The sequence below is a fragment of the Diorhabda carinulata genome, chromosome 3 (genome assembly GCF_026250575.1).
Source record: "Diorhabda carinulata isolate Delta chromosome 3, icDioCari1.1, whole genome shotgun sequence".
NCBI classification, from domain to species: domain Eukaryota; kingdom Metazoa; phylum Arthropoda; class Insecta; order Coleoptera; family Chrysomelidae; genus Diorhabda; species Diorhabda carinulata.
In genome coordinates, this window is record NC_079462.1 from 31,013,183 (window position 1) to 31,033,553 (window position 20,371).

Genomic DNA, 20,371 nt, shown 5'->3' on the forward strand with positions numbered 1-20,371 from the left:
CACCTCCGGTCGACCTCTACTAAATTGGGAAAGTCTGGATTTCTGCAAATTACTGTATAATGTAACCTGTGTTTGAGTTTGATCCAAAAAAATCCAGAACTTTGTGAATATGAGACTTCAGAGGATACGGTATGGAGATCATCGTCCAATTTAATAGCGTTACAAAATTTATTAAAAACTCCCGTACCATCACTACAAAATGGGGAGGAATGCCACCTTATATTGACCCTATGTGTCTTTTTATTACGTATGTTCACATGCCCCACCATGAACTGATAGGAACTGTCTCCCCTTATCTTATAGTAAAACACAGAAGCATTCATTACCGCTTCTTTCAGTCGTAGTTATCTTTCGGTTAACAGTATTTTCCAGATAACAGATAACGAAAACCATTCGATTTTATACCTAGAGTATATTTATCTGCCGAGATAGGTAAGTTAGGTCTAACTATTTCTTGAAGAATACGGCCATTAGAGACGATAAAGTTCAGGAATCTGAGCCCATTAGAATTGGTAATTCATAACCTCCAATAATGGTTCGATAAAGATATTCCGTAAGCTCGAAATGAATTTCTTTGGTATAGTTTAAGGTTAGGCTAGACTGGGCATTATTGTACCAAAATGGAACTTTTCTCAGAACTTCCACAATTGAAGGGAATAAATAAATGTAGTTAGGAGTGTTAAAATAGAAAACACCTTCTCTGCGATAGCCAAGTGGCCTTGAAAGCGCTGAGTGTAAGTCCAAGTTAGCATGGGAGTGTAAATTCTAAAGTACTATGAACAAACTAACCTTAACATGGCTACCAAACTTCTAGGATACACTAGGCAATAATGAAACAGACATCAATACGAAAAAATGCTAATTTTGGTCCCAGTATGGTCTCAAGAGATGTCACATTAATAACGAACTAGCTGAAGGATGAGATGAAGTCTTAATGAAGAAACGCTCCAGATCTTAAATAATACAAAAGATTCATTACCATAGTCTGAGGAACTTAAAAAGGTTCATAAATTTCGAAGGGATAGTGCTAGTAGTTGATCTTGGAAAATTGGATAAAAACCTCCAGAGCAATAGCCTCCTTTGAGAGGAGTTCACGTATTTTGGAGATTTATAGATGCAGATCAGATTAGGAACCAAAACCACTCCCAAACTACCTGATGTAGTCTAATAGTAAGAAACGATAAATTTCTATAAAATTAAAATATCTCTCACCGGTCAAATGTGCAGAAAGTAATATTGATTCTGAATAATGCTTTGAAATTCAATGAACGAAAAGATTTTTTTGAAATATTACACAGATTTCCTTCAGCCCATTTGCGATTATTATGAAAATTTACAGTGCACTGTTTTGAGAAGTTCCTAGCATTTACTAGTTAAGGAAGTCCTGTGGTACTAGTTCCTAGATATTCGCCAATTTTTTAAGCAAACTGACTCTGTAGTTATGAGTTGTCAGAATTCTGAATCGGTAAATATTATTAGTTGAATTCCCCAGAAGTTTCTGCTTCTTGTAAACGAAGGTGTAGCTTAGGGGATCATTAAAATAACCTTAAAAATACACGTCTTACTATACTTATTATTAAATTAAAAAAAATCGCGAATAAGAGTTTAATTTTTATATAAATGAATTACTATAGATTTTATTCCTCACCTATCAGAAGTTTCATTCCTGAGACAGAAGAACCCTTTGGTTTCATTAAAATAAAAATTATGGGTCCCTATTCTGGCTTCTATACCAAGGAACCGTTCAATCTTCTGAATTTGACTAACAGGATCCTCTATAAGTAGATCTCCATTGACAATGAGCAACTGATCCCTAGAAAAAGCTTCCAGCCATCTGTGCATGTAGTTATGGTATATAGATATAGCAAGAGGTCTGTATGATTCATTTATAGATCCGTTGGGAAAGAGCGCCAATTGCTCAAACGTTTTTGGATTCGGTGTAGGTAGAGCGGGCGAAGCTGTAGCTGCGTTAGCACGTAACTGAGTATAATCCGATATGGCACGAGTAACTGGTTCGCGGACAATAAGAAGTAGTTTGATGCTGGAGTTCATGGCTCGGATACGTTCAGGGACCTAAAATTGAATATATAATTCATATATATTGCATTTTTGTAGAAAATTATTATTCGCCCAGAGGGAGATCAGTCGAGCTCTTAACAAATATTCAACAAAAAAACTCAGTCATCCATTAGTTATTTAAACAAATTAACAGTTGATGGGTTGCTGCAGGGTGTCGGTTTTTGGCAAGAAGTTGTCGTCTCGTGTACAAAAATAGACGTATTTAACTTTGTCAAAATTTTTATATATAATACTTGATATGCCGTCTTTTATAACGTAATACTTTAAAAATGTTTGATAAATCAATCGTAGTGTAAATGGTAACATTTTTCTTTGTCGTCAGTATTTTTTGAAGCACTTGCTTGCTGTAAATGGTGCTCATGTTCATCTCCTTGGTCTTTTGCATTGTCATGGTTATTATGAGCGATCTTATAATGGGAGAAATACAAGACTTAATCAATTTTTGGTACTCCCCACACTCTTTTTAGAGACGCATAATAATTTCAAATATCTTATTTTCTACTTGATCAAAACTCACGATATAAAAGTATGATTTTTATGTCAAACTATTCTCACTAGCAGCTTAAAACTAACCTAGGGGACTGGTACACAGGGTGTTTTCAAAAAAAGATGATCCCGTTTTTAGGATAGATAGAAAACTACAAAATATTTGGGGTTTGCTCAGGTGAAAATTTTCGTAACACCATCTGTATTCAAAATAAAGGGCGAAATTTTATACTAGTATATTTTGGAAGCTGATACATCCAATGAATTTGTTTTTATGTCTGTCTCTCATAGAGGTCGCTAGTTACACTGTTCGTACCATATAGTATTGAATATAACTTTTTCAATATTAGATTTATTCAGCAAAATTTCAAATAAACTCAAACATCATTAAATTTTACACCAAAAAGGTTCTCTTGATAAAACTCGATATTGTGTACCGTTTTCGGAATATTTTGATTGGAAAATCAAGAAGTAATAGCCGATGCTAGAATAAAGTATTGATAAAGTTATTGATTATTATTATTATTAATTGGTAAGCGTAAACAAGACCCTATTGATAAAACGGATTGTTTTAAAAAAATTTGGACTGATGGCTTTAGTTTCTTGTAAGGACAAGTCCAAGAGCTTTTGCCCATTTTTTCTCTCCAACGTCCTTTATTTTGAGTTACGAAAATTTTTACTTGAGCAAACCCCAAATACTTTTCAGTTTTCTCTCTATCCTAGAGACGGGATCGCCTTTTTTGAACAATCTGTATATTTCGGACTACGAGCTATATATAATATCAGGATTCTACAATCTTTTAAGTTGAAATATAGCCATTGAACCAAAAATTGTAGGATTGCCGATTCTATTTGCTCTAACTATAGTTAAATTTTGTATTACCAATTTTTTTAACAATGTCATTGAGAAATGTACTGATTCATTACATTGTATATGACAGGTGCCTCTTTATTGACGTAGTGGACGTTGATCACCACAAATGTTTAATTGTAATTCTTTTTCGTTCCAATTGTTGTATTAATTTAAATAAATTAGAAAAAAACAGATGGGAAGGTTTTTATTGTTAAATTTCTATTGAAATTATTTTATGACGTTATTCATCGGCCCTTTTTTAGCTTGATCTATTGATTTTCGGTAGACATTTTATAAAATATTTTTTAATCGTCTTGATTTTAAGTATCTTCAGTAATAAAATTAGTTTTTCTTTTTAATAACTTTTGAAAGATAAAAATTTTGATGTTTCGACTACTTTTAGTTTTTTTCAAAATATGATATTGATATTGACATTTACTTTTTATATTAATAATAAATAACCTAAATGAATATGAAATACGAAAACCTAAGGAAAAATATATTTCTATTTTGATTTTATTTTCATTTTGATAATCATGATTAGGAACCAAAATCAAAATGATTTAAAAACATAAACATAATGCTAATATAGCTATCTATATTCCATCTTCTTATACAGCGAGCAAAAAACCAAGTTTTATTAAGTTGTTTATAACATGAAACTGGAATTGCAAACTACAATGTTGTGCAGTTTGGTTTTGATTGGATGAAAGTCAAAAGTTTCTGAAAAACAACCACCTCAAAGCAATTGTAGCTAGTGAATCTTAGGGACAACTATACGATTTCAAAATATTCGAGAATTTGTAAAAACATATCAAATTGGACGATTATCAATTAAACCCCAAAAAATGGCGACATTTAGTATAATATCACGGAGACTACACTCTACACTACCGCTCATGTTTCAAAAAATCCAGCATTCAATGAATTCTCTGGAATATTATTATCACAGACTCAAATTTTGTATATTTCTTCATTAATTGACAAAAATTTCAGGATTTTATCGCTTTACTTCCCAATAATTTTTTTTATATTAGTAAAAATACTTACTTCTGGCGTAACGAAATAGCTAGGACTTTTTTCGATCGTTATCTGTCCCGCGTAAGAATGTGGCATTTGCATCCTGTACCATTCTAAACCTTTGAAGTAGTTTTCGTCCCTATCGAAGAAATGTATTTCTCCAGCTGCTTTCTGAATCATTGGATGTAGATAGAGCATTTCAAGTAATGCCCTTGTACCACATTTTCTTACTCCCATGATTATAGCCTTTAAAAGAAAATTGAGAATCGCATTTCATAGTCTAATAATAAACGTATGCTAACTACGGTTCCGAATTCATATGTATGGATATTCACCGCTAAAGAAATATTTTACAAATATACGGAACAAGTAAAAAGAGATTGTAAACACGATCTAACTAAAGCTACCTTTACAGTTTACCATGAATTAGGTGTGAATTTACATGAAAGCAGCTTAGAAATGGGTCAATTCAGAGGTCTGGTCTGGTCTGGTCTTTCTAATTCTTAGACCCTTTTATATGTTTTTGTTGCTAAATTGTCTCAACAGATTTTTAAACAAGGAAAAAATTAACCTATTCCAGTCTTTATCAAAATATACTTTGACATTGAATGATATTATAGAAGAGACCCAATATTTTAAATTATATCTTGTTATCTATTTCTACCTGTGGTAGTCTTCTGGCAGCAGCAGGGTACAGTCTTTTGGAAAGAAGAAGAACTGGAGGCCTTGAATGTTCCACGTTTCTTGTTTGTAGACTGTTAAGGGCACTGTCGTAGATCAAATGAAATGTAAAGAAGAGCGAGATCAGCATAATTGTTAGTATTGCTAGGGCCATTTTTGGTCGGGAAACACCGACTACTAAGACACAATCTGAAGAATCGCCTTCCATCGATTTCATAGCTGCTTTTGGAAGCCATCTATAAATGAAAAGCAAAAGTTGTTATTTATTTTCATTAAAATCGAAGGATACATAATTAAGTTTAAGTTTTACAATAAAAATAGTTATCACAGGAGTCAACCTAACGTGAGCAGGTACTATATGGAATGTAGCCTCACATTTCTTCAATGTTTCCATTCTGACGATTTGCCCGATCATCGATCACATCATTTCATTTAGTACCTTCGAGCAAACAAGCAAGTATGGAGAGGAAATAATTTTCTTCACCAACGATAAAGATTTCATGCCCTACCAGTACATTACGACAACTATCTTCTGAATTTCTTTTGATTAATAGATTACATAGATTATGGATGGAACTTTTACGGAGATCGTTATCAGGCTAACTTGACAATTAACTGGTCTCATACAGCTAAAGCAACGCAGAAATTCTATCACCAATTCAGGTGGAGATTCTCCAGCACATATTATTTTTCAGACAGTGATTTGGAAACATCCACCAATATCTCTATTAAGACAGGTTTATTAAGTATTGTGATATCGTGATAAATGCGTAAATAAGCATGGTAATTATGTCCAGAAGTGTTAGACTAAACTTGTTTTGGATTTTCTGTCCATTGGTAATAAATGTAAATTCTAAAATAAATAAATATAAATGTAATGTAATTCATGCCAAAAATATTAGCAATTGGACATAAATTCGAAGCAGTAATGAAAGAATTGGCATTAAGCTTTGCTTTTATTTATTTATATTGTTTCATTTTCTCAGTTGCTTGAAATGTTTGTGAACAAATTACTACCTCATGTTTGCGGTCTTCAAAGTAGTTCTAAGGAAGCCTGTATGATATTAAAAATCAAAAAGTAAATTAGATAAACGAAACGACATTGCTATCTCCTCCATTTTAGAAAACCCTAAAAAATTGGTAATATCAAAACCTTATGTTTTGGGACTACAATTTGGAACAAATTTCTGGATTTTTTCTGTATCGTCCCCCTCAGGTATAACTAAGATTATAAAATAATGATTTTCAACTAGATTTTATTAAATAGTTCTAACAATCCTCTTGAATAGTCTCTAGATTGATCTATCTGTATCAAAATATCGACTAATCTATAACAAACAATCATGAATAGAATAGAATAAATAATTCATTGATTTTTCCATATATCACATTAGCTTATTGCGTTGATTTCGAAAGTGAATAACGCAAATTACCATTTCAAATTTCATGCTGTATACTCATCAGCTCATTCATCATTCATGTTTCAATATTAGTTTTTTTTGCAGTTTGTTATTTTCTATGAAGCTATCTGCACGTTACAAAAATGAAAGTTTTATGAAATATCATGTAAAATGTATTTTCCAGACATGTCACGACACGAGAGTAGAGTTCAACAAACCGTAATTTCACTCTCAATTAATTCTGTCGCTTTTTAAGATGATCCTCGTCAATTTTCATGTAAACTGTATGATAAAGTGGAAATGCGTGGCAAAAACAAGTGTTTTTGCAATAGAAAACTACTTATTATTATTAATTTTAATAAATAATTTATGCTTGAATATAATATTGTACATACACAGGTATGTATATACTTATTAGGTCAGACATAGCAGAAAACTGGATGTTGAAAGCTTGGTTAAGAGAATTCAGTAAATATTTTCAACTTTCACTTGTTCATTCAGCTTATGGGGTTTTCGTCAAATATAATTCCAATTTTATTAACTAATTATTGTAGCGCACTAATCACTCCCAATATTCAGAAGAAATCGATTTGTCGACATCTTCCTCAGTTCTAATAGTTTATGATACTAGTATCTCATTCTACAACTTTCCATCATCTAGCAGTGGCAGAAATAATTGTAATTTTTGGTGATGTTCATCTTTTTATTCATTGCAAGTTTTTCTGATACGTATTTATCTTCACTTTTTATATGTGTCGTCCTCAAAATATTATTTATATTTATTCTAACATTCCTAAATTATCTAAAGTAAACTTCGCAATTATTCTTATTTTTCGAATATTTGTTTATTTTGGAAATGAGATGTATAGAATCCATTTAGGTCTGATTATATTGTAAAAATATAAATTCAGTTTCTGTATTTGTTTTACCACAAGCTTCTTCATGCGCAGATCGATTCTCCCAAAGACAGAAAAAAAACATTTTCTCCTTCTTATTTTGCCTTATCAGGTCCTGACCCTGTAAACAATTTTGCTCAACCGGGAGATTTGTTTTCTTTCTACATCCCTCACATCCCTCAATTTTGCTTTTCATTATAAATTGTAGAATTTGGTAACTATTTGAATACTTGACGAGGTATAACAGTTTTCGACATTTAATTGTTGTCAAAAGTACAAAAACCATACATTGCCACCCGTAGTTTTCTTGATACTTTAATATTCGTGTATTATAGCGGCCTCAATGTCCAAACTTCATCATTCTTTGTCACATTTTTAAGTTTCGACAATCGTTGCAAAGAAATGATTTCTTCTTCTCAATGATTGATGTTTGAGATTGGAGACCCTCCCAACGTTTTGTCCATTTATCTGTACTGACTCGTTGAAGTACAGCTGATAGCTGAAACCATAAACTTCGTCTTGGCAACATTTATATTCAGTCCTATTCCTTGTCACACTTCATAGTGGTATCTTCCCCATAGTGAATGGTGTTAATTAGTTCTTCAAAAACTTTGTAGGAATGTGGGCTAAACAACAAGAGAGAACGCATCAATGTCGAACGTCTTGTTAGATTTTATGATAATCTGTACGTCTTCCAATGACTCAAACGACCGGTTCCTATCGCCACTACAGGTTTATAAGATTACATTCTAGTCATTAAATAGAAAAATCGACACTACTACCATCGGCTATATCACCACAGTTGAGAGTTGTAACCAGTCTGGCTTTCGCCGGATCAGATTTAATATAATTGGTTCTCATTCAACGAAACTCTAATACAACTCGCAGCTTGTCTTAATACTTGAAAGTTTAATTATCACCATTTTAAATATAAACTGCCATAAAAATCTATCTTCTTATTTTTTAATCTCTAAATTCCAATATTTAGATTCAAAACAACGCTCTTTTTGATCAAATGTTATTGGAACCAAATTAAATATGAGAAATTTCATTTTCACTTTCACGGACATCGATTTCCAAAATAAATTTCACCTATTGTTAGATAGAATCACATTGTCTGAAATCCTTTGAAATTGTGGCAACTACTTAAGAAAAAGTATTCTAAGTTTGATCTGCTTCTCTTAGGATTCATTCAAAATAAGTTTAGATTCAATATTTTTTTTATAAATGGAATAAATTAAATCAAACTGACCCTAATACCATTTATATACATACTTGACTGACAAAAATCCCAGATGCTGAATGTCCAATGAACCTTGAAACATAAAAATAAAACCAACGAGATGGCAGAAACTCTTCTCGTTAAATGGGATTTTTTCTTGAAAATGAAAAAATATGAAATAGATACTTACAGTATATCGAAATGTGGCGGTCGGACGCATCCTCTTCTTGTCTCTATTTTCGTAGGGCTCATTCTAGGCATCAAGATTCGTCTACCTCCATATCCATTATAGGTGTGTTTCTGTAATAGAGTGAAGAAGTTGAGAAAAAATACTCATGTACTACTGAAATCAATAAACATGTTTGTTTTTGCCCAAAAAAATGTCATGAAGTAAACTATATAAGTTTTAAAAGCTACATTATTAATTCATATTAGTCCAGTAATTTGCTTTACCAGAAACAAAAATATAATGATTTATATTGAACAGGTAAAAACGAAAACTTGTTGGTATGGTTTTGGACTGTTAAAACATATCAAAATAATAGTAATTCACACAGAAACCACGATTATGAATGAATTATTTGTATGGACATTTCAATACTGATATCTTTAAGAAGCTGAAATATCGCAAAATATATTTTATTAACATATATATTGTTGATAATCAATATCCGAATCAGAAATATATAGAGAGCATATGAAAAAAACGAATAATATTTCATAAGTAGCAATTTCCATTTAGTACAATTAGTGATTTGCAGCAGCCCTAAGTTACCTCTAAATTAACTCTAGACTTTAAAGGAAAGGGTAATGGTATGATCTGAGAAGATTCCTCAATTTAGTAGCAGTACTCTGAGAACAAGTCAAAAACTATTGTAGGAAAATACAATTTGTACAATGAGATTTGGTATACGACAGTTAAATAGTGGCAGTAGTAGGAGACGGTCCTGTGTGTTTACGTTTCGTGGATTGTCTCTGCCTGTATTGAATGTTTGTTTTGTTTTGATTTGACTTGATTGAGTCGCACCCCCTTCTGGTGTACGTGTGGTGCGACTCAATTAGAGCGAATCTTCAAACTACAACAGAGAGCTATAAGAAATTTACTCGGATTAAGCAACAGGGCTCACTGCAGGGACTTCTTTAAAATATTTAAAATTCTGACTCTTCCTTCCTTATTCATTATTGAATCCGTTTGCCTAATTCGTAAGCACGCTTCTCCAATTTCATAAAATACGTTGCTCGGCTATCCGTTTAGAAACGCGGGGCACGACCTCTACCTACTTACTCCACGTTCAGAATTAGTTACGGCTCAATCATTTACAATGCAAAAAATGCACAATCACTTGCCAATTGAAATCAAATCATCTTTTCCCGCATTCCGCAACAAATTGAGGAAATATGTACTGGAAAGTACCTTCTACTCTGTAAACTCTGGTTGACTTTTTGCTATGGACATTATCTATTACTATTACCTATAATTTCGTTATTCATTGTGGTTTTCGTCTTTATATTGAAATTTTATTCTATTTGTATCTTTATTTCGTTATTGTTCTATTTGTTTGTTAGTTTTTACAAGCTTTTGTCTACAAATTGTAACAATTTTTTACAATAAAGCATTTCTCTCTTTCAAATGAAGGACACTGTAGTGATGATTCGTTGAACGATTCACCGTCAATGTCCAAAGAAACTATCCATCACCTTTTGTCGTATCAAAAAGCCGAAGAAGGTCTCTGCTACTAAGCCAAAGTAGTTCAGATTTGTTCAGAATGTTTAGGTGAAGATTATCACAGAATTATGGAGGTTCATCTTCAGAAAATATTAATGGAATATTATATCTTACTGGCCATAACTTCTCGGCTAAAGTCGTTAATTTACTTTTTATTTGCCCAAAATCATATTTAAGGCAATAAAATTGGTTCTTGATATGAATTGAATGTTTCTGGCTCTTTCAAAATAATGTGCTCATTCTATTGCTTCTATTTAGTTCTTTCACTCTTTTTGTATTTCCGATTAAAGATCGCTAAAAGGAATATTGGTATTGAAAACTGGAGCGTATAAGAGAAAGTGATGATATAAGGAGAACTTCATGCATCTGGATAAACATCCTCAAAAATATTAGCCAATAGATTCCACCATATTAAACAGTTGATGCAAAAGGCTTATGACGGATATTACTGGATTCTGATTGACTCACTCATAAGTATGAATTTCATCAATATTTTAATGATCATCAGATAAGAATGGATATTTGATCTTGAATACTTTTGATAATCTAAAATATGTGACTAGGATTGAGTGTAATTTGTATGTTTGCAGGAATTTAATCGATTTATGAAAATTCATCAATAGTTGACCTTTATTAGATCTTGTCCTCTGTATAGTGATTGTTAATAGTTCATGGTTTAATGTGAAGTATGAAAGAATGGAATGCAATCATTATTGATACTGATACGAAATCGTATCCGTCCTGGAGCTGGTCCTGCCTGGAGTTAGTTGAGTTATAAAACTCGTTTTTATTATAGCAGACGGTTTATTTACAACGTTTCTTTTAAACTAATTTATAAGTCTGAATATTTATTTATTTGTTTTGTTTCTTCATTTTATAGAACTTTTGAGAATTTGTTTTGGAGTATACAAGGAGTTTGTGTAGCGCAGTTTAGTTTAGTTTACAATAAATATCAATAGTGAACTGACCGAAATAGAAAGTAATCGAAGAATTTAAATAAATTATTTAACTTAGTTAAGTCATAGCGATAATTGAATTATGTATATAAATTAGTTAAGTGTAGTGTAAGTTATTTAAATAAATTAAGAACGCAAGAGACAGTGTTTATTAATTCACCCCACGAATAGAAAGAGTGTAAATAAAGTAGAAAAGCATCACAATACTGTGTCTTTCGGGATAACAATCTTTTTTTATCACAGGTATTCATTATTATTTACAGACATATTCAACCATCAACTCGTTTATAGAGTCACAATACTTTTTATTGTCTCGGGACGAAATTTCGGAGTCGAATCGAGTTAATTCGTAACAACAGACTGAATATGATTGAAATTGGAATGAAATGATTTAATCAAGGTGAGAAATGTCGTCTAGACACATGATAAAAGCAGAAAATTCAAATTCATAGTATAAGAAAGAAATTAGGAGAATGGAAAATATTCAGAAATTGATAAATTACAATGGAAAGCTTTTTGAAAGTTTTTTTAGAAATAAATCAAAGTATTTGCTTTAAACCATAATAAACCTCCGAATAACCACTGGAATGGGAAATCAAATTGTTGATGATAACATGATTTGTGAAGAACATACTTTCTTCCAGTTCGACAGTGGCTATATCATGGATTTTCTACCAGATGAATTGAGTAGGAATAGAAGATAACAGCTATGTAAATAGAGCTTTAGGATGAAGATTTTGAAATGTTTGAAAGCACGCATAATCACTATTGAGTCTTGACTTTCTATGATTAATTGCAAAACATACACACATCTTCACAGTTTTAATAGGTTCCTCCAAAATTACTGATAAGACAGATCCAAAGCCTGCTATTCTAAAAAAAATATTGAAGTACATTTGACAGAAAGTATCGCTTATGTGAGAATTTTACAAAATGTTTTTTAATAACAAATAGGGACAGAAATATGGGAAGTGGTAATTCGTCGAATTGACAATACATATAATAAGGTTACTTCCGTAATATGAGCTGAATTGAAATATAATATGCTTTTATAGACCTATTCCTTGCTAGAGCAAATATAATAAAATATTTTCAACGAAAATCTAAACATCTAAAAATTGAAACTGGTAGGCATTGTACATTCTTGTTTGTATTGTTCATCAATTAAAAATGAGAATATCCATCCATAACCTTGCAGAATTTTTGGTACCAGAGATATCCAGGACTCGACATCTGGAAGCATATTGGAACTAACAGGAAAAATAACCTAAATGGAAACCGTGGTGTGTTCTGAAAGATTAGTACTACTAAAATTTCTTTGATAACTGATCGAAAGAGGTAACGCAGTAAATCTTTAGTTAACTCTACGTTTTTGTATCTGTTATCAGGCAAAAAAACTTTAGGTGGTAAAAATAATAATAATAAGCAATTGGATAATACCTGGATTTCTTAGTAAAATGAAATTTTCATAGGATATATAATTATATACATGCCAGCTGACTTTCTTCCAGATTTGCTTTTTCAAATTGGATTTCTTTCCCGTGTTAATGAAAATTGTGTATTTTTGATCTGACTTTGCCTCTCTTTTAGTTAGCTGCAGTATTTCGATCTCTCAACCTAAGTAGTTTATCTAGACTATGGAAAGTTTTTGCTAGTCTTCAGCCGTGCTTCATTGTTTTTTCCTTTTCTCTTGACTTTTTCTTGAGACTCAGCAAAAATAGTCCCTCTCATTTCATTATGAGTCCCCTATGCTAAAGGATAAATCGAATTTCATTTTTTTTTTATTTTTCTCAAACAACTCAAATTGGCAAAAACATAATAATCAGAACTAAAAGAGAATCTTCGGAGTAGTAATGATTTACCATATAAAAATATAAAACAATTTGTTGTCTGAATGATGGAACCTTTTTTATATTGACAATGAGTATAATTTGATTTCTAGATATAGTCTCCCTTTTTTACAATTCTATTCATTTGTCTCTTTTCCATTCTATATATGTTTTTATTGAAATAAATCCCTTTGATGCCATGAAACAATTTGAGATAATTCGAATAAGATATTGAAAAAGAGAAACGCATTTACATTCATTTCATTTTCTCGCAGACGAGTTTTTGTGGAAAAAACTTACCTGCTTCCACTGACCAAAGAAATTCCATCAAGGTGAAAAAACGTCTATAGATATGAATTGAAAGCATAATTCTAATTTTTTTGTTATAAACGCAAATGTGAATTTATAGAATTCACTCAAAAATTAACAACCGAACGTCTGAGGCTTATCTCCTAATTATTTTCACAGTTCACAGACGAAAGTGGTAATGTACGAAAGGAATAACCAACTAAAATACTTGTGAAGTAAGTACACACTTAGAGTGCGTAAAATTTTACTTGACGCAATAGTACGTAAAGAAACATACTGTAAGCAGTAGTACGTATAGAAAAATATTATTAAGATCCCCATAGTGTACTGGTTAGAGTTCGAGTATCAGATGCGGGAGTTTCCAGGTTCAAGTCGGGCTTATTACATTTTTTATTTTTCTACTTATTTAGAAATAATTATTTTCAAGTTGGATTGATGCATGCCGATGAGAAGAGTTGACAAAGGGCACCTTTCAAATAAGTTTTCTTTGTTGTTATGTTAATTTATTCCAATCTTGATTGAAATATTAATAAATATGCATATTTTATAACAAATCAATAAAAGCGTTAAATTTTCTATTAAATGGAATATTGAATCTTCTTTATGTACTAGTACGTAATAAAATTACCATGAAACTTCTGTATTTTGATAAAATTTTCACTGGTAGAAAAAATATTCCAGCGAAAAGTAAGTTTCAATCCGTCCTTTTCGGAAAACTGAATACGACCCTTGAGAAGGCACGATTAAAAACGAAGCAACGAGTTTTCGAATTTCAAAATCATTATTCACTGAGCAAACTTTATGAATAATTTGACATTTTTACAAAAGCCCAAATATGTTATGGAAAATAAAATCTGAATTATTACAACTTGTTCATTAGGAATCAAGTAAATGTATTCTAGCTTGAATTATGTTGATTTATGTGTGGAGATATTGCTTCAACTGTTGTAAAAAATTATCAGAGGCGTACAGATTATAAATTCTTCGTTTATCATAAAAATAAATTCAACCAATTATTCCAAACATAATTAAACAGGACTGAGTAACAAATAGTGAAATCTAATCAGTCAAAAATTTCTGGTATTTACTAAAAAGTGAACAAGGTGCTCAATTGGATATAGCATCGTTTCTCCATATTTTCACGCAAAAAAAATTTGTTCATTTTCGCTCTTTGAATAAATAAGAACCTCATCGACAAAGCATTTACACACAACACTGTAATAATTCAACTTTCGTGTCAATCACTGAGAAGTGAACAAGACTTTGTATACTTTGAGGTGGACATATCATAATTCTAGTCAATTCAATAAAATTCCAATTTTCCATGCGAAATTACTTATTCTCTATGAAGCTCTCTGGGTTATTTCAAACCTCATTGACAATGCATTCATCCATGTGCTCTATCAATGTATTCAAAAACCGCTACAATTCGCCTATATCCACTGTATCACAATTTGGAATCACCGCAATTTGAAATTAGATTACTCCCTTCCATCGTCTCAAATATCCAGGCAAATTCGTGCTGGCGCGCCGATTGTAGACGACTGTGCCAACATAGCAACGCTCTAATAATACCACGCTATAGAACGAAATCTTGCGTACAATTGTGTATGTAAGAGAAAATATTTCATTTAAATAGATAAAGAAAATGAGAAATATAAGAAAATTTCTAAAATAACTATTTGATCTTTACTGTTTACACTGTAATACTGTATTTCTTTGTTCACGTTTTGTGGCAGTCTCTTCCGATTTATTTATTCAAAAGTTCGAGTCTTTGAAGAAATCATATTATTATAAACCTCCCACTCTATTAAAAGAATTCAATAAAGCCCCTGTTTCGTTGCTAAAACGTCCTCTATGTACATTCTACACTCTACAAGTGTAAGATCAAAGTGAATTTAGTGAAATTTTTGGTGATTAATTTTATATTCGCTGGTAAGTTCTTCTAATATCTCTTTGATTTTGATGTATAGAGCTCACAAAACTCCAGTTATCTTTAATAATTTCCATTTCTATTGAGAAAATTTTGTAAACTTATTTCGGCGTTAACCCATATTTGAAAAAATATTAATATATTTTTTATTCAAATTTGTTCTACCTACTCGTTCCTTCTTCATTTATTTCACCTCAAATTTCACTGAATTTACTTTGTCGTGTGTAGAATATAGACAGAGGACGTTTTACAAATTAATTTCTTTCGAAAGTTAAAATGAATGAATCAAAACTCATGGTACTTGTATAAAGGAATATCCAAAATATTTGAGAAGAAAAAAGTAACAAGCCGAATGGTATGTTACAAAATCCATCAAAATAGTCAACCATCTTGATAATGGTAAATATTTTCGTCTTGATTCGACATTGAATTTTTTTATATCAAATTAGAGAAGACTAAGCAAATATTGGAAGTACCTTCAGTATCACAAAGCCAAAGTCCAGCTATCTCGGTAGTTTATTATTTATTATAGAGAACATTTTGCAGATGGATTCTACCCCGTGATTTTGCTTGTCATTTTTTTCAGATCTAGTTTGTTGGGTGATAGATTTTTTGGTCCAATTCATCTATTAAAAAAAAACGAAAGATTAAGCTCATATTTGTATGATTATTGGCAAGAATATGAGCTCCCTTTTTCGTTTTAAGTCCAGTACTATCATCACTTGGTAAATATTAGTGGGACTGTTGTTGTGGTGATGAAGTTCAAAACTTACTACAGTTTGGTTAACAGTATCTATATCCAAATCCTTGTGGAGACTATTTCGAATGTACCAAGCTACAGCCAAGATTTTATTAGTTCCTTGTTCAGAAATATTTGAATAATTTGTATTTCGACTAGCATAGACCGATAGCTGGATACCATACGACCAAATGGGCTTGTGGGTAGGTTTATAGACCATAACCTTGTTGTGTACAGACAGAAGGGAATTTCGTCCAATAAACCAATACATTTTCTTAAATTCAATACGAAGTTGTTCCCTTTTTTTTAATATGAGCTTTCCAGCGATGCTTAGCATCGAGAGTATGGTCTGCAAAGGTAACTAGAGTGTCATTTTCCAATACAGACATGTAATTTGTGTACAAGAGATTGAGGACGATAAGACAAGTATCTAAAAAGAATAAAGAATTGGAATAATAGTTGATGGTCTAATAGCTGGTCGCCACTTCGACTAAGGTACTTTCACAAAGCTGAAACCTTTTCTATTTGTTATTTAATATATTTTAAGTAGAAAAATCATCTTTTGGCTATTTTTTTATTAGAGAATTTTGATATAAAAAAAATTGCCAGATGATTTGCTCGATTGCAAGTGTCTGTAAAATGGATTGGCTGGTACGATCTTCCAAATCTAATTCCTAAAGAAAATATTTTGTAAACTAAAATACTGGTACTATCCGTCTTAGCAACTTTCGATCCATTTCACAGATACTTGCAACCAAGCAAATCATCTGGCAATTTTTTATACTCAAAATTGTCTATTTAAGAATATACTCGAAAGCCTGATTTTTTTTAACTAAAAAATTTGCAATATGCAACAGTGGATATTGTTACAACCGCGCTAACCCTGCAAGAAGTTGATTTTTTTTTCAGCCTTGTGAAAGTACCTTAGTCGAAGTGTCGACCAGCTCTCCAACCTATGAGAGATATTACATAAAATGGCAGTTGATTAAATACATTTTTTCGTTCGTTTTCTGTTAAATCGATGTGTCTCATTGAAATGAAATAATAAATTCTTTGTTGCCAAATAGAAATATCAAGAACTAGCCTTTTAGAACGCCTGTTATAAATTCGAGATTTTATCTGTTCATTCTATAAGGGTGTAAAATTTTTAATATGATTTCTTTAAAATAACGAAAATATAGAGATGTCTTCATATTAAATGCTGTAGATTGATAATGTGAAAGGTTTGGATGTGTGTGTGTGTGTAAAAGTCCCACAACCATCGTTAGCTCTCATATATTTCCATTATTTTATTCCTTTAGGTATAAACAGAGATCAATATTTCCATTCATCCATATTTTGTTAAGTCTAATTCATAACTTTGGAATAGATCATTTTTTTCTTTAGAAAATTAACCTCGTTGTTGCATGATTCACTCACTGTTGTTTAATATGAAGAATTAAGGGAATTCGATTTCGAAAATAATGAATTATGTAACAAATTTGGTTCCATTTCGCAATTCAAATGCGGTTTCCTCTAATTCGTATACTATAAATAGATAATGCTTCCATGACTGTGAAGGATTTATGCCCTAGACCGTAAACTTACGACTATATCTACTGAATCCGTTTATAAAACCCTTCGTTTTGTTAGTAACGTTCACAACAATAAAATGCGTGATTCTACAGTGACTGTACGAGCTATTTCACTCTAATCCCTTTTCTTTGACCCAAAACCTTGACACAGTACATTTTATTGAAGGAAAACCACCATCAAAGGGGCTGCAACATCCTGATATCTATCAGGACATGCTATCAAACGAAATGGAAATTGTAGAGTAAGCAAAAAATATATATTTTACCTTTAAATGTTAATAAACATAATAAAAATGATTTCAAAATTTATAAATATTATACGAAAATGATATTGTTAATTATATAAGACTATATAAAACTATAAAAAAGTGCAGATACATATTCAAAAATATATTCCATCAATGATAAAATTAAGTAGAATTTTTTTTAAACTTTATAATGTCATCAAATTTGACTGGAACTCATCCATTTTAATATAAATTTCTATAACCGCCTCCAAAATAGGCTTCTTTCGATCCAATACAAGCATACCAAAGCTTAACCCATACACTTGTTCAAGCTTCGGATGGGATAATCTTCAATATCTTGAGCGAATTACTTTTTATGGATTCAATGGACTCATGGCGCGTTCCTCGAGGCGGAATTTTGAGTTAAAACCAGCTCACTCTTGTTTCGTGTTTGGCCAAAAAATCAGTTACAATGCATACATGCTCGCTGACGACAGATTATTCAACGTAGACGGCCAGGTAGTACTCCTTATGTAGCGTTTGACCATCTGGAACGAAATCATGGTAAACCGCACCGAGATAATCGAAAGAAAAACTCAAATCGCTTTGATTTTCGATCGACATCGACGGTTTTTTTGTTTCAACTCATTTTGCCATGGGGGAGTTTCGATGTCATATTCATAAGCCCACGGTTTGTCACCAGTAATGATGTATTTGATGGATGTAGAGTTCTCAACTATTTTTGCAAAAGATTCGGATCTTTTGGTACAGTTCTAACATTGGCACGCTTCATACCCGAAACATATAGATCCATACTAGATGGATAGATACGATTTTCGAACTTCAATGCCTCAATTTCGTATCCTTTATTTCATTGGAGACACAAAGCTCAAACTTTACACGAAAATTAAAAAACGTTGTACCAATTTAGGGTAAAAATATAGTCACGAATTCGTCCTTTGACATAGCCCGTGAGGGTAATCCAGTTAGATTATGTTGATAGAACTTAGAATTTGGTGAACGCGCCAGGTACAGATTCCCAGAAAATCTTCATGAAGTGGTAAGTCTCTGTATCGTTTTCATGACCTGTTTACATCTATTGTCAGCTCTTTTTAGAGAAACAGTACTAAGAATCTGTTTTTTTACGGCAAATTTGTCATATGCATTTGACAATGGTAGCGCAACATAGATATACATAAAATTTCTTGCAGATGTAATCATTTAATTCTTGATGTAAAGTATTATCAAAACAATAAGGTACGTTAATTTAACCCTTGTCCAGGTAACACTGAGAATTTAATTCTTTTATCATTTCTATTTCTAACAATGGCGAAGTATGAATTATTTAATCCTAGCACGTTAAATAAATATTATTTCAAAACAAATAGATATGAAGTAAAGAAGCTTTTCCGTTTCGAATAATACACTAAATTTTGCTCTGGCCTAAAGAATTCCTAAGTAAGTAAATAAATTATTTCGAAACAGTGAAAAGTAACGTACGGATGCTTCCGCGTTTTCCGAGATTAAATTACTGACAACATTAGCTTCGACAAGACACAAATTATTTCCGCTTGCTTTATTTTAGAGAATAGCAGAATTAGATTGGTGAAAGATCTGTGCATCATTCAAAATGTACTGAAGTTGGGTCAGAGTTACACAAAACAAAACAAAAAATAAAGAAGAAAAGAGATGATACGGAATTTGGAATGAATAATTTTTTACACTGGGCTCAAATTTATTTCTTTATCATAAACTATATGAATAAATTGAGAACTTTAAGAATTATCAAAAAATAAAGCCGCAAGAACTGTTATTGTTGTACAAACTGTATTAGCACTTTGTTCTATGACCAAAGGGGAACCAGAAGAAGATAAATAAAGTTATGAGTATGAGAAAGACCTCCAGAGTCATCATAACATATGTCGTCGATTATATTAAGCCTGATGTATACTCTAGGGAACATTCAGATGTACATCAGAGACATATAAACGATGTTTATATAATATCGAAACAAAATTAAAATATAAAAATATTATTCTACCGCATAAAATACATGATAAATTCATTTCAACTATGTTTAATCAAATTATACGGTTTATCTGTTGTTTCACGGTATAAAAGTGTAAAGAGCTTTTGAAACTTGTGAGGTTAGTTTACTTAAGGAAGTTAACTATTTTACGTGGATGTTAAATCTATTAAAATTGCAAATGCAAGCATTGCAGTTCTTCTATTCCGTACAACGGTTTGAAAAAATATTGCTCGTGAAAATATTTGCCAGAACGTGTTTTAAATATTTAATTACTCCACGCGGAAAAATGTTTCATTAATGTCATAACAATATTTTTCAGAAAAATGGAAACATATAAGGACCAACACAGAGCACAGGCGTAGTAGTACAGGGTGGGACAGAAAGTTTTGCGAAAAAAATAATAATAAAAAAA

General features: G+C 31.6%; 1 protein-coding gene across 1 annotated transcript in view; it reads right to left on the minus strand.

Annotated features, from left to right (window-relative positions):
* LOC130891808 (heparan sulfate glucosamine 3-O-sulfotransferase 1) overlaps nucleotides 1-20,371 on the minus strand; it is a 111,814-nt gene that overhangs the window by 15,617 nt on the left and 75,826 nt on the right. Inside the window, exons 2-5 of the mRNA XM_057796787.1 lie at nucleotides 8,828-8,937; nucleotides 5,103-5,355; nucleotides 4,469-4,684; nucleotides 1,649-2,073 (exon numbers count right to left, since the gene is read on the minus strand). Coding sequence (XP_057652770.1) covers nucleotides 1,649-2,073; nucleotides 4,469-4,684; nucleotides 5,103-5,355; nucleotides 8,828-8,898 — 965 coding nt within the window. The 5' untranslated portion in view covers nucleotides 8,899-8,937. The remainder of the gene's footprint in view (nucleotides 1-1,648; nucleotides 2,074-4,468; nucleotides 4,685-5,102; nucleotides 5,356-8,827; nucleotides 8,938-20,371) is intronic.